The sequence below is a fragment of the Mustelus asterias genome, chromosome 11, assembly GCF_964213995.1.
Source record: "Mustelus asterias chromosome 11, sMusAst1.hap1.1, whole genome shotgun sequence".
NCBI lineage: Eukaryota > Metazoa > Chordata > Chondrichthyes > Carcharhiniformes > Triakidae > Mustelus > Mustelus asterias.
Window position 1 is genome coordinate 44,685,947 of NC_135811.1, and position 14,026 is coordinate 44,699,972.

At 46.1% G+C, this 14,026-nt stretch overlaps 1 protein-coding gene across 1 annotated transcript in view; it reads right to left on the reverse strand.

Annotated features, from left to right (window-relative positions):
• LOC144500237 (protein CC2D2B-like) overlaps positions 1 to 14,026 on the reverse strand; it is a 190,400-nt gene that overhangs the window by 83,140 nt on the left and 93,234 nt on the right. Inside the window, exons 17-18 of the mRNA XM_078222914.1 lie at positions 3,752 to 3,878; positions 3,286 to 3,525 (exon numbers count right to left, since the gene is read on the reverse strand). Of these exons, the coding sequence (XP_078079040.1) occupies positions 3,286 to 3,525; positions 3,752 to 3,878 (367 nt within the window). The remainder of the gene's footprint in view (positions 1 to 3,285; positions 3,526 to 3,751; positions 3,879 to 14,026) is intronic.

Here is a 14,026-nt window from a genome sequence, read left to right on the forward strand (position 1 = left end):
GGGTTAAATTCAGACAGTGACTTCCCTAAATTTCATTCAGGTAATGAGAACGTCCTGGAAAATTTAAGCAACTGGTTAAGTTATCTTCCAGATGAGAGCTGGAGTGAATTGAAAGGGTTACTTCAGTTCTATAAATGTATTTGTTGGGAAATATTAGGTAGAACGGACATAGAAACCTAGAAACATAGAAACACTACAGCACAAAACAGGCCCTTCGGCCCCACAAGTTGTGCCGAACATATCCCTACCTTTTAGGCCTACCTATAACCCTCCATCCTATTAAGTCCCATGTACTCATCCAGGAGTCTCTTAAAAGACCCTATTGAGTTTGCCTCCACCACCACTGACGGCAGCCAAATCCACTCGCCCACCACCCTCTGTGTGAAAAACTTTCCCCTAACATTTCCCCTGTACCTACCCCCCAGCACCTTAAACCTGTGTCCTCTCGTAGCAGCCATTTCCACCCTGGGAAAAAGCCTCTGAGAGTCCACCCGATCTATGCCTCTCAACATCTTATATACCTCTATTAGGTCTCCTCTCATCCTACATCTCTCCAAGGAGAAAAGACCGAGCTCCCTCAGCCTATCCTCATAAGGCATGCCACTCAATCCAGGCAACATCTTTGTAAATCTCCTCTGCACCCTTTCGATCTTTTCCACATCCTTCCTGTAATGAGGTGACCAGAACTGAGCATGCATGATGTAGATGTGCGGGACACAATTCCGATAAAGCAAAATCCCGAAAGATTAAATCCAGAGATGTCATCACAAGTACAGAAGGAAATTGAATATATACTCTAGGATGACATTATTGAGTTTTAGCAATTGGAGCTCCCAATCATAATGTTGCCTGAGCAAAATGGAACAAAAAATACCGAATCTTCCCAAATAAAATTTGGAATGGCCCCCCTACACAAACCCCCTTGCATAGCCCCCAGCACAACTCCCCACTTGCATAGCCTCTCCCGCATGCCACTCCGTTTGCAGAGCACCCCCTCCCTGCATAAGCCCCCCCTCCCATCATGCATACCCCCTTCATAGCCCCACCCCCACTTATGCACTATGCCCACTTAGGCCCTAGTCCACAGCACTGCCCCGGCACACATGCCCAACCGGGCATTGCCAGTGTGCTGGGTGGGCACTACTTGTATGCCAGGTGGGCACTGCCAGGCTGGCATTGCCCGATGGACACTGCCCAACCATGCCCCAACCACCTGAGAGCGTCAATGGCCTTCAATCCCTTCAGCGTGGCCATGGTGCCTAGTCCCCAGGTGATTCTCGCTGGCGTGACATCATACCGGCGAGGGAGAAGCAGTTGAGAGGCTGGAAGTAGCTGTGTGGGAGCAGGCAAATCCTTTTAATTTACTTTAGTTTTATGTCAATAGGCTTCGCGCCCTTTCTGGGTGCAAAGTTGTTCCCGCCAGCAAAACAGGGCCAGGAAGAAATTAAACTGTATCGCGCAGAAAGCACATCGGTTTCTGAGCCTCCCACACAATTTTCCCAGCTCGCGATGATAATCAGCTGGCGCAGCAAGCCGGTAAGATCCATGGACTTTGAGTGGACCACAGGAGAGCGAATACCATCGCCAAGAGAGATTTGTTTCCTATTCAACATTTGGAAGATTGCATCAAAGAGACAGTCTAAATTCAGCATGAAGGTAGACTTGCTGAAAGGAAGCAAGTTTCTGAAAGCTAGTACCTCTGATCAAATCTACTGGAATTCTTTGAGGATGTAACTAGTAGAGTTGATGAGGGGGAATCAGTGGATATGTTTATTTGCACTTTCAGAAGGCTTTTGACAAAGTCCCACATCAGAGATTCAGCGTGTAAAATTAAAGCGCATGGGATTGGGGGGTAATGTAATATCTCCAAATTTTCAGATGTTTGGTGGCAAAGTGAGCTGTGAGAAGAATGCAGATATCTTTCAGTGTGATTTGGACAAATTGAGTGAGTGGGCAAATGCATGGTAGATGCAATATAATGTGGATAAATGTAAAGTAACCCACTTTGGTAGCAAAAACAGGAAGGCAGATTATTATCTGAATGGCTATAAACTAAGAGAGTATAATGAGACCTGGGTGCCCTCGTACACCAGTTGTTTAAGGCAAGCACACAGGTGCAGAAAGTGGTAAAGAAGGCAAATGGTGTGTTGACCTTCGTAGAGAGAGAAGGCGGGTCCAGGAGCAGGGATGTCTTGCTGCAATTGTACAGAGCCTTGGTTAAGCCACATCTGCAGACCTGTGTGCAGTTTTGGTCTCCTAATGTGAGGAAGCTACAGAGGAAAGGTTTACCAGACTGATTCCTGGGACGGTGGGACAGACATATGAGGGAAGATTGAGTCAGTTAGGATTATATTTGCTGAAGTTCAGAAGGAGGGGATCTCATAGAAATCTATAAAATTCTAACAGGACTAGAAAAGATAGATGCAAAAAGGATGTTGGGGGCGTCCAGAACCAGGTATCATAGTTTAAGGGTAAGGGGTAAACCTTTTAGGACTGAGATGAGGAGAATTCTTTTTCATTCAGAGAGTGGCAAGCCTATGGAATTCACTACCACAGAAAGCAGTTGAGGCCAAGACATTGTGGCTGGAATTCTCCGACCTCGCCCGGCACTGGGATTCTCCGGGCTCACTGCTATGTATGGAGATTTGGCTGAGCGTCAAATTTTCCATTCTCACTGGTCGCGATGGCAGGATGGACAAGATCAGAGAATCCAGGCCTGTATGTTTTCAAGAAGGAGTTAGATATAGCTTTTGGACGAAGGGGATCAAAAGATATGAGGGGAAAATGGAATCAGGCTATTGAGTTTCCTGATCAGCCATGATCGTAATGAATGATGGAGCAGGCTCAAAGGGCTGAATGGCCTAATCTTGCTCCTCTTTTCAATGTTTCTATGTTTCATTATTTTTGTATTCTGCACGTTATGCATAAAACACAAAATCCTTTTTAATGTTTCACCTACCTGTACTTGCACCTTCAAGGAACTGCATTGCAATCTTCAATATTATATGGTCCCATTGCATATGCTTGAGAAAATTCAAAAAATTATGGCCAAAGTCTCTGTTATCTTCACTCTGACTTCTTTCAACTGTATGCCATCTGAGCCCAGTGGGTTATTTTTAAGAACAGTTATCTCTAATAATTGTTCCCCATTCTACTCTTGCTCTCTTGCCTATGTTCATCAATGTTTGTAGAACCAATGTAGTATGTTTATTTAACATCTCGCCCGCATTTCTTCTCTACAATTAGCACTAGCACAATAGCCTAAATTCATTTCCATCAATGTACCATTTTAATATTTTGAGAAATAACATAGTTAATAACCTGGAAAATATTGTCAGCTATCTCCCTTTCATATGGAGGCACTTGCTTAAAGCAACAATATTCAGGAACTCCAGCATTTCTAAGCATCAGTAGGCGAAAACGTTTAGAGAGGTCCAGTTTTTTGTCTGAGACAAAGCTAAACTCTTCCTGTATTTGCTCTATTCTAAAGTATTCAGGAGCATCCTGGCCCTCATCAGTTGCGTACTGTTGAAAAAAAAAGTATAAATGACATCCTTTAATTCACTCTGAACATTTTATGGAAAAATCAATGTAACTGTAGATTCATGGTAAATATTATTATTTAGTTATCACTTATTAGAGGGTTTGACAACAATCTTTTACTTTGAAATGAAAAGAAATATAGAATGGGTATTTTCTAAAGGGAATCATTCTGTTCCAAGTTAGAAATGTATACAATTTTTATACTAACCTTAATTACTTGCATTAAATCTGAATTCTGGGGATCATTGGGATCTACTCTGGCTTTTCTCGCCCATTCAGTAAGTTTCCGCAAATCATTCAACCAATACATCCCAATTGATGCAATAGCATCCATGCTGACATTGAGTGAAAACAGAAAACTATTTTGTCACATGAGTTTTCATGTTTATCTTATGCTACTGACAGATCTAGCTTTAACAGCATGATTGAATTTGCTCTGTATGTTGACTGCAGTGAATTTATTGTAAAGAACTTTCAGTTGAAGTTCCAGCACCCTCTGACATATTGGCTGTGCAACACCAACAAGAGTCAAGCAGAAGAATCATAAAAACAGTCCAAAACCATATGCACAGATTTTGTTGTGAATGACCATGGAGATTCTATCTTGCAAGACCACAGCTAGCAGAACTTTGGGGCCCTTTTCTATTGTTATGATCTCCATTGAAACCAATAACTTTTTTAAAGATATTTGAATTTACAATGACTGTCCCAAAGGACTATACAACAGGATTTCAAGTTTTAAGACTTTTGCTGTAACAAAATAAAGGCATCGTTGACTAAACCTTACTTATAAAGCAACATATGCTCTAAACTACAGAAAGGTTTCCCCATTTAAATTTTAAAAGGATTAAAAAACCCGCCTGCTTTATTTTATATCGTTCTTTAAATGGAAACTTTATTCTGCTAGACCAGTTTAAAACTATTCTCTGCCTCCGATGGTCTGCTTCCTATTTTCTATCCCAGCCAGGTAACTTCTATTCCTGGAACAGACTTTCATTACGAGGGTTAAACTGGTGATTCTTTCCCCTTAGCCTAAGCTAAGTGAACCTTCTAGCCTCACCTAGATCTTCATGAACTCAGTCTCTTCAAACTGAGCATGAGCATTCCATGTGGTGGACAATAGGGTCAGCATTTGCTCTGCTTCAGGCACAGGACTGGCCACCTCTTTTCCCATTTGCCCTCTCTCAGATCTGTGCAGACTCACTTTTAGGTCAGCGAGGTTCAGTGATGCCTTAAGAAACCGTGTAACCTGTTACTATGATTACTTACTATGGACTCTTCTTCCAAAGTCCATCTCCATGGTAACACAAATCACATGGGCTTTGTATCCAGGTAGAAATTCAAATTGGCAATCCTCTAAAGCCCTAGTCCTTTCTGGTTTGGAATTAAATGGACAATTTAAAGTATAAGCATTTATAAAGCCGAACATACCTAAACACTTCCTGTGAGACTGAGTCTAACAGTCTTCACGTAGTCAACACAACTGCTCTTACCATTGTCTACATGTGTGAACATCTAGCATCTTCTGCCCTGTAAAACAATTGGGGCCCCTTTAACCTATAATAACCAAGCCACCCAGCCTTTTTTGGAGGCAGAATTTTCAGCAGGTCATATGACCCCTTTTGTTCCTCCATTTCACCTTAAATTAGATAGTCCTAAAACATAACATAAAATACATATTTGGAACACAGTGTATCAGCTACAGAGGGGAAAACTTCCCATGACACTACAGCACCTTGACTATCACAGCAATACAGCTTAAATATAATATGTTAATTTGACAAAGGGTAAGAGGGAGGTTAGACGAGTGAGGGAGAAGGGAAGTGCTCAGGCTGAAGGTCTGAGATGTGTCTATTTTAATGCCAGGAGTGTAGTGAATAAAGTGGATGAGCTTGGAGCGTGGATTGCTGCTTCGAATTGTGATGTGGTGGCCATTACGGAGACTTGGATGTCTCAGGGACAGGACTGGGTGCTTCAGGTGCCAGGTTTTAGATGTTTCAGGAAGGACAGGGAGGGAGGCAAGAGAGGGGGGGGAGTGGCACTGTTGATCAGGGATAGTGTCACGGCTGTAGAGAAGGTGGACGCCGTGGAGGGACTGACTACGGAATCTCTGTGGGTGGAGGTTAGGAATAGGAAGGGGTCGGTAACTTTGCTGGGTGTTTTCTATAGGCCGCCCAATAGTAACAGAGATGTTGAGGAGCAGATGGGGAAACAGATCCTGGAGAGATGTAGGAATAACAGAGTTGTCGTGATGGGAGATTTTAATTTCCCAAACATAGATTGGAATATCCCTAGGGCTAGGGGTTTGGATGGAGAGGAGTTTGTTAGGTGTGTCCAGGAGAGTTTCCTGACACAGTATGTGGATAAGCCTACTAGAGGAGAGGCTGTTCTTGATCTGGTGCTGGCTAATGAACCTGGACAGGTGGAGGATCTCTCGGTGGGTGAACATCTTGGGGATAGCGATCATAATTCTATCTCCTTCACGATAGCATTGGAAAGAGATAGGGTCAGGCAGGCTAGGAAAGTGTTTCTCTGGAGTAAAGGGAAATACAGTGTCATCAGGGAGGAAATTAGACGGGTAAATTGGAAGGAGGCATTCTTGGGGAAAAGTACCGAAGGAAAGTGGAGGATTTTCAAGGAATGTTTGTCTGGAGCTCTGCATGACAACGTTCCGATGAGACAGGGGGGTGTTGGTAGGGTACAGGAACCGTGGTGCACGAAGGTTGTGATGAACCTGGTAAATAAGAAAAGAGAGGCGTACAGAAGGTTCAGAGAGCTAGGAGGTGTTAAGGATTTAGAGGAGTATACGCGATGTAGGAAGGAGCTTAAGAAGGAAATTAGGAGAGCGAGAAGGGGTCATGAGAAGACCTTGGCGGGTAAGATTAAGGAGAATCCCAAGGCTTTCTACAAATATGTCAAGAGTAAAAGGATGAGATGTGAAGGCATAGGACCCTTAAAAGGTGAAGGGGGAAAAGTTTGTGCGGAACCGTTAGAAATGGCGGAGGTGCTTAATGAATACTTTACCTCGGTATTCACGGTGGAAAGGGATCTGGGTGGTTGTACTGCTGGATTGCGGAGGACAGAAAGGATCGAGCATGTGGACATAAAGAAAGAGGATGTGTTGGAACTATTGAATGGCATCAAGGTTGGTAAGTCGCCGGGACCGGATGGGATGTACCCCAGGTTACTGTGGGAGGCGAGGGAGGAGATTGCGGAGCCTTTGGCGATGATCTTTGCATCGTCGATGGAGACGGGAGAGGTTCCGGAGGATTGGAGGATTGCGGATGTGGTCCCTATATTCAAGAAAGGGAACAGGGACAGCCCGGGAAATTACCGACCGGTGAGTCTAACCTCAGTGGTTGGTAAGTTGATGGAGAGGATCCTGAGAGACAGGATTTATGATCATCTAGAGAAGTTTAGTATGATCAAAAGTAGTCAGCACGGCTTTGTCAGGGGCAGGTCGTGCCTTACGAGCCTGGTTGAGTTCTTTGAAAATGTGACCAAGCACATTGACGAAGGAAGAGCGGTGGATGTGGTCTATATGGACTTCAGCAAAGCGTTCGATAAGGTCCCCCATGCAAGACTTCTTGAGAAAGTGAGAGGGCATGGGATCCAAGGGGCTGTTGCCTTGTGGATCCAGAACTGGCTTGCCTGCAGAAGGCAGAGAGTGGCTGTGGAGGGGTCTTTCTCTGCATGGAGGTCAGTGACCAGTGGAGTGCCCCAGGGATCTGTTCTGGGACCCTTGCTGTTTGTCATTTTCATAAATGACCTGGATGAGGAAGTGGAGGGATGGGTTGGTAAGTTTGCTGACGACACCAAGGTAGGTGGTGTTGTGGATAGTTTGGAGGGATGTCAGAAGTTGCAGCGAGACATAGATAGAATGCAAGACTGGGCGGAGAAGTGGCAGATGGACTTCAACCCGGATAAGTGTGTAGTGATCCATTTTGGCAGATCCAATGGGATGGAGCAGCAGTATAAAATGAAGGGTACCATTCTTAGCAGTGTAGAGGATCAGAAGGACCTTGGGGTCCGGGTCCATAGGACTCTTAAATCGGCTTCGCAGGTGGAGGATGCGGTCAAGAAGGCGTATGGCGTACTAGCCTTCATTAATCGAGGGATTGAGTTTAGGAGTCGGGAGATAATGCTGCAGCTTTATAGGACCCTGGTTAGACCCCACTTGGAGTACTGCGCGCAGTTCTGGTCACCTCATTACAGGAAAGATGTTGAAGCCATTGAAAGGGTGCAGAGGAGATTTACAAGGATGTTGCCTGGATTGGGGGGCATGCCTTATGAGGATAGGTTGAGGGAGCTTGGTCTCTTCTCCCTGGAGAGACGAAGGATGAGAGGTGACCTGATAGAGGTTTACAAGATGTTGAGGGGTCTGGATAGGGTGGACTCTCAGAGGCTATTTCCAAGGGCTGAAATGGTTGCTACGAGAGGACACAGGTTTAAGGTGCTGGGGGGTAGGTACAGGGGGGATGTCAGGGGTAAGTTTTTCACTCAGAGGGTGGTGGGTGAGTGGAATCGGCTGACGTCGGTGGTGGTGGAGGCAAACTCGTTGGGGTCTTTTAAGAGACTTCTGGATGAGTACATGGGATTTAATGGGATTGAGGGCTATAGATAGGCCTAGAGGTGGGGATGTGATCGGCGCAACTTGTGGGCCGAAGGGCCTGTTTGTGCTGTGACTTTCTATGTTCTATGTTCTAAAGGAGTGTTATTGCAATGCTCCCAGATTGTGCAATAAAATTAAATAGTGCAGGTATGGACTTAAGGAAGTGACCATCAGACATTGGGGACTGGACTTTTCCATCCCCTCTTGGAACTGAATCACATCAAGTGGGCCTTAAAATGGTTGGTGGCATCCAATTCCAGGATTCCTCCCCTTATTTCCATCATCGGCAACTTTGTAAGGCAGGGAATAAAGGTGCATGGAGGTTGAGCAGAGAATATCAGGGAGTAGGTGGAGATTGGAGTAAGAGAGTAGGAGAATAAGAGTTAGCAGGCCTCAAACTTATCTAGAGAACTGGGCCAATGTGCCAAAGAATGGACAAGGGCCTTTCAACCTGCTGCCTCAGCATCTGCCCACCCCCATTCTGCATCAGACCTGCTGTGGGAGGTAGTAACCCTGATTCCACCCTGTATACTAAGCTTGGGGAAATAGTGAATTGTGAGAATAACACTGAGTGACTTCAGAGGGACATTGACAAGTTCGGCAGACACCTGGCAGATGAATTTCAATGCAGTGAAATGTGAGGTAATGCATTTTGGTAGAGAAACATGGGGAGACAATACAGGCTCAATGGCACAAATTTGAGGGGGTTACAGGAGCAGGGGGACCTCAGGATTCAAGTGCATAATTCTCTGAAGGTGTCCAGGCAAGTTGAACCAGTTGTTAAGAAAGCTTATAGGATCCTTGGGTTTATAAATAGATGGTAGTTATGATGTGGAGATGCCGGCGTTGGACTGGGGTAAACACAGTAACAGTTTTAACAACACCAGGTTAAAGTCCAACAGGTTTATTTGGTAGCAAACACCATTTGCTACCAAATAAACCTGTTGGACTTTAACCTGGTGTTGTTAAAACTGTTACTTTATAAATAGAGGCATGGAGCATAGAAGCAAGGAAGTGATGCTGCACCTCAACAAATCATTGGTCAGACCGCATTGGAGTTCAGTTCTGGGCACCTTATTTAAGGAAGGACATTAAAACCTTAGAGAGAGTGCAAAACAGCTTTACTAGAATGATACCAGGAATGAGGAATTTTAGATATAAAAAAAGATGAGAGAAATTGGCCTTATTCTCCTTGGAGCAAAGAAAATTAAGAGGTGACCTTATTCAGATGTTCAAAATTATGAACAATTTTGACAGAGTAAAGAAGGATATTCTGTTTCCACTAGTTGGTATGTCAGTGACTAGGGGGTGTCTTAATTTCAAGATGGCTAGTAAAAGAGCTAGGAGTGAGATGAGGAGAAACTTCTTTACTCAGAAAGTTGGTGGGATTTGGAATGCGCTGCCTGGGAGAGCGTGTGTAAGCAGATTCTATAGGAGGTTTCAAAAGAGAACTGGATATATATTTGGAAGTCATGAACTTAGAGGGCTACGGAGCTAGGGCTGGAGGATGGGACTAACTGGGTAGCTCTTTCGGGAGCGGGTGCAGACACGATGGGTGGAATCTTCTAACCGTTCATGCCGGCAGGATTTTCTTGCCCTGCTGCAGTGAACGGAGATTTGGCTGAATGCTAATTTTTCTGTCCTTGCCTGCTGTGTCAGCGGGGTGTGAACGGCTGGAAAAGGCTTGTCGATCGGTCAAATAGCCTCCCTCTGTGCTGTAAAAGAATTCCAAAATTCTATTAACAAATGACAGGAGATGAATGAGCTTTTAATTTTTAAAGGTGGCAAGAAAGAGGGATGAAGTGGTAAAGGAACACAAGATCGGAATCATTTATTGGCAATAAGAGTGAATCTATTCCAGGCTATGCCATCATTGATTTCACAATCATTTCAGAGTAAGTTCCAAACCATGCCATTCTCATGGGTTAAAAGGGCTCAGCTGAAAAGTATCTGAATGAGGTGATCCTTGATTTTTTAGGGCAAGCGACAATATCCTTGAGACCTACACTGGGCCCAGATATCTCCCCACTTAGCTCTGTGTTCTGCATCTACATCCTTTTACCTTTATCATGTCCTGTCCTCCTTTTGGTCCGACGAACTATGTCATCTTCTTCAAGGTCCAAACCTCTCTGAAGTGCCATGCAATGGAAAGCACAGCAGACCACAACAACGAGTTAATCCCTGACAGGAGTGGACTGCAAGGTGCCTCCCAAAAAGTCCAGGCCCTGGAAACACAATTTTAGAAGCCCAACGGGCTTTTCAATGGTGGTCCTTGAGAGCAAATGGCTTTGGTTGTAACTTTGTTTCAGGGTCTTGTAATGTCATGAATAGCTATCGCTTCAAGGGATAACTCTTCTCTCCTTTAATCTACCCATATAGCCTGAAGGGTGGAATGAAGAGCTGCAACAGCCTGAACCAGCTGAGCATTAAGGGAGTGGAAGAACTCCCTGTTAATGAAAGTGACTGGCCAATTACTCAGTGCATGGATAGCTACATAGGTGCAGTTAATGATACCTGCACCTAGAGGAATCCAATGATGAAAGAAAAATCCACTGCCCTTTGTGTCTGTGAGACCCCATCGATGTGGAAGTAAATGTACTGTCTGGCTGTGCAAATAAATGCATCAATCATCCGCAAGATGCCGTAATGTGCAGCCGTTTGCAAGATGCCACAGATCCGCAGATGATCCCTGCTAAGAGCTAGAGGCAAAGATGTTTCAACCGCAGTGCCTTATTTCATAAGAGTTGGATTACCAGTGGACATGAAATCTGAGAGTTGTGCTCCCATTGCCAGATACTGTCTTCCATGTTCTCACATGGTTCCCAATTGTGTATGCAAACATCCCTTCTCCTTTTATGCCCCCACAATGCCCAGAAGGTGACAAACTCCTGCTCTGCCCAAGTGCTTAGTGACCACTCTCCCTGCAAACTGCATAGGCTCAATGGCACCTATGTGCCAATGGCTGAGTGCCCTTCTCAGCCATTCTTTATTTCATGGGATGCACCTAACTTCTTGGGTGGCCATGGCTGGGTCCCCAGCATGTTGCCACCTCCATGCATCTGGTTTTCCCTGACCCAACCCTGTAGCCAATACGCCTCACCAAAATCTCAAGTCCCTCTCTGAGCTCTGAATAAGTCCTTTAACTCGTTTGATTGGTCATCTTTGCAAATTGGACAGGGTATCAAGGCTGGCCTTCCCCCACACTAATAAATCTGTGGAACTCTTTGCTGCAGAAGCTGTGGAGGCCAGGGCATTGAGTGTCTTTAAGACAGAAATAGATAGGTTCTTGATTAATAAGGGGATCAGGGTGTGGTGAACCATAGTTGGTTACCACTATGAGTGCTGAGCCATGGATGGTCAGCACTATGGGTATTTGTAGATATGTTACTGTTGTCACTGTTGGGGTTAGGGTTGGGCTGTTCTACCTGTTGATATTGTTCTGTGGTACACTCCAGTTGGCTCCGCCTACCTGGGGAAGTATAAAGGTCACTGCACTGCCTGGTGACCCTTTAGTCTGGGATTGTATTGTATATAGTGTGCTCCATTCACCAAAATTTTGTTAGTAATAAAATTGATGCGCGATTAAATCACTCGGGAGGCTAGATTGTACCTGGGAAATAAAGGCTTGTTAGTAATAAAAGCCTTTATTTCCCAGGTACAATCTAGCCTCCCGAGTGATTTAATCGCGCATCAATTTTATTACTAACAAAATTTTGGTAAAAAAAAACCATGGAGCAAATGTTGAAACCCGATTGGCTTACTTTAGATCCACGTGCGGCAGGAGCGTCGAACACTTTCGACCATTGGTTAAAGTGTTTTCAAGACTACATCGATGCCTCAACAGCCATTCAAAACGACGCCGATAGACTGCGGGTCCTCCACGCGAGGGTAAGCGACACCGTATACTCATCAATCCGCGATGTCCAAGACTACAAAGGGGCCATCGAACTACTTAAGAAACTGTACAACAAACCGCCAAACGAGATCCATGCTCGACACCTTCTAGCCACTCGACGGCGGCAGCCCGGCGAAACGACAGGACAGTACCTGCGTGAACTTCAGCAGCTAGCCAGAGCCTGCAACTGCAAGCCAGTGTCGGCGGCCCAGTATACGAACGACTTGATCCGAGATGCGTTCGTGGTGGGAATCGGCTCGTCGTATATTCGCCTTCGGCTGCTAGAGCAAGGTAACCTAGACCTCGCTAAGACGGTAGAATTGGCTGACACTATGGAAACAGCCTCCAGAAGTCGAGAAACGTACCCCACCGACCACGTGGGAACATCGTGGCAAGTACAGCCACCGACTCAACTTTATTCAGCGGCTCCGAAAAACTGCGCGATTGTGTTTTCAACCTCGGACCTGACGACGGCGGCAGCTCCAGGAGGCCCGTGGTGTTACTTCTGTGGATTGGCAAAACACCCTCGGCAGCGATGTCCAGCTAGAACGGTATTGTGCTCCGCGTGTGAAAAGAAAGGGCATTATGCCAAAGTCTGCAGAACCAAACCACTCTCCAAACATAGCAGCGCGGCGTGTGATTCTCCAGAGCCTGTCTCATTGTCTCCAGCTTCTTCGAGGTCTTCCACCACGTGCGATTCCAGAGCGCCGCCATTCCTGACGACGAAGACGTAAGACACGTGCGACCTGCAGGGGCCGCCACTTTTAGCGCCACCGACCACGTGCGATCCATGGCCGCAGCCATTTTGGTCAGCACCGACCGCAGATGACCAGCAGGGGTCATCATCATCAACCATCTCAGCTGCCTGCAGTTGCACCCAAGACCCAATGGTGGCGTCAATCATCCTGGACCAGGCCAAGCCTCACAGACTCGACAAGTCCATGATGGGCATAGAGGTAAATGGACGCCAAATTCATTGTTTGTTTGACAGCGGGAGCACGGAGAGCTTCATTCACCCTGACACCGTGAAACGGTGCGGTCTCCGAGTACGGACTGTCAGACAGACAATTTCGATGGCGTCGAGGTCCCGGTCTGTTACCGTGCTAGGGAGCTGCGTGGTCAACCTAACGATGCGGGGCACAGTTTACGAGAACTTCAGGCTCCTCGTGTTACCGCACCTTTGCGCTCCGATACTCCTGGGACTAGACTTTATGGTCCACCTGAGGAGTGTAACCCTGCAGTACGATGGGCCACTCCCTCCACTTTCAGTGGGAGCACAGCAGCCTCCAAATTGCCCAGCGCGCTCCACGTGTAGCCTCTCGACACTCAGAATCACCCCACCATCTTTATTCGAGAATCTCGTGTCAGGCTGCAAGCCCATCGCAACCAAGAGCAGGCGTTACAGCGCTGAGGATTGGATCTTTATTCGATCTGAAGTTCAGCGGCTCCTCAGGGAAGGGATCATTCAACCTAGCACTAGTCCATGGAGAGCGCAAGTCGTGGTGGTTAAAACTGGAAACAAACCCCGGATGGTCATAGACTATAGTCAGACCATTAATAGATACACGCAGCTGGATGCGTATCCTCTCCCGCGCATATCTGACATGGTCAACCAGATTGCGCAGTACCGGGTGTTCTCCACCATTGACTTGAAGTCAACTTACCACCAGCTCCCCATTCGCCCAGAGGACCGAAAATACACGGCTTTTGAGGCAGATGGTCATCTTTACCACTTTTTAAGGGTTCCCTTTGGCGTCACGAATGGGGTCTCGGTCTTCCAGCGTGCAATGGACCAAATAGTGGACCAGAACGGGCTGCGGGCTACCTTCCCGTACCTGGATAACGTCACTATCTGCGGCCATGACCAGCAGGACCATGATGCCAACCTCCTTAGATTTTTACGCACTGCGTCTCGCCTGAATCTGACCTACAACAGGGAGAAGTGCGTATTTAGCAAGCGCCGCCTAGCAATTCTC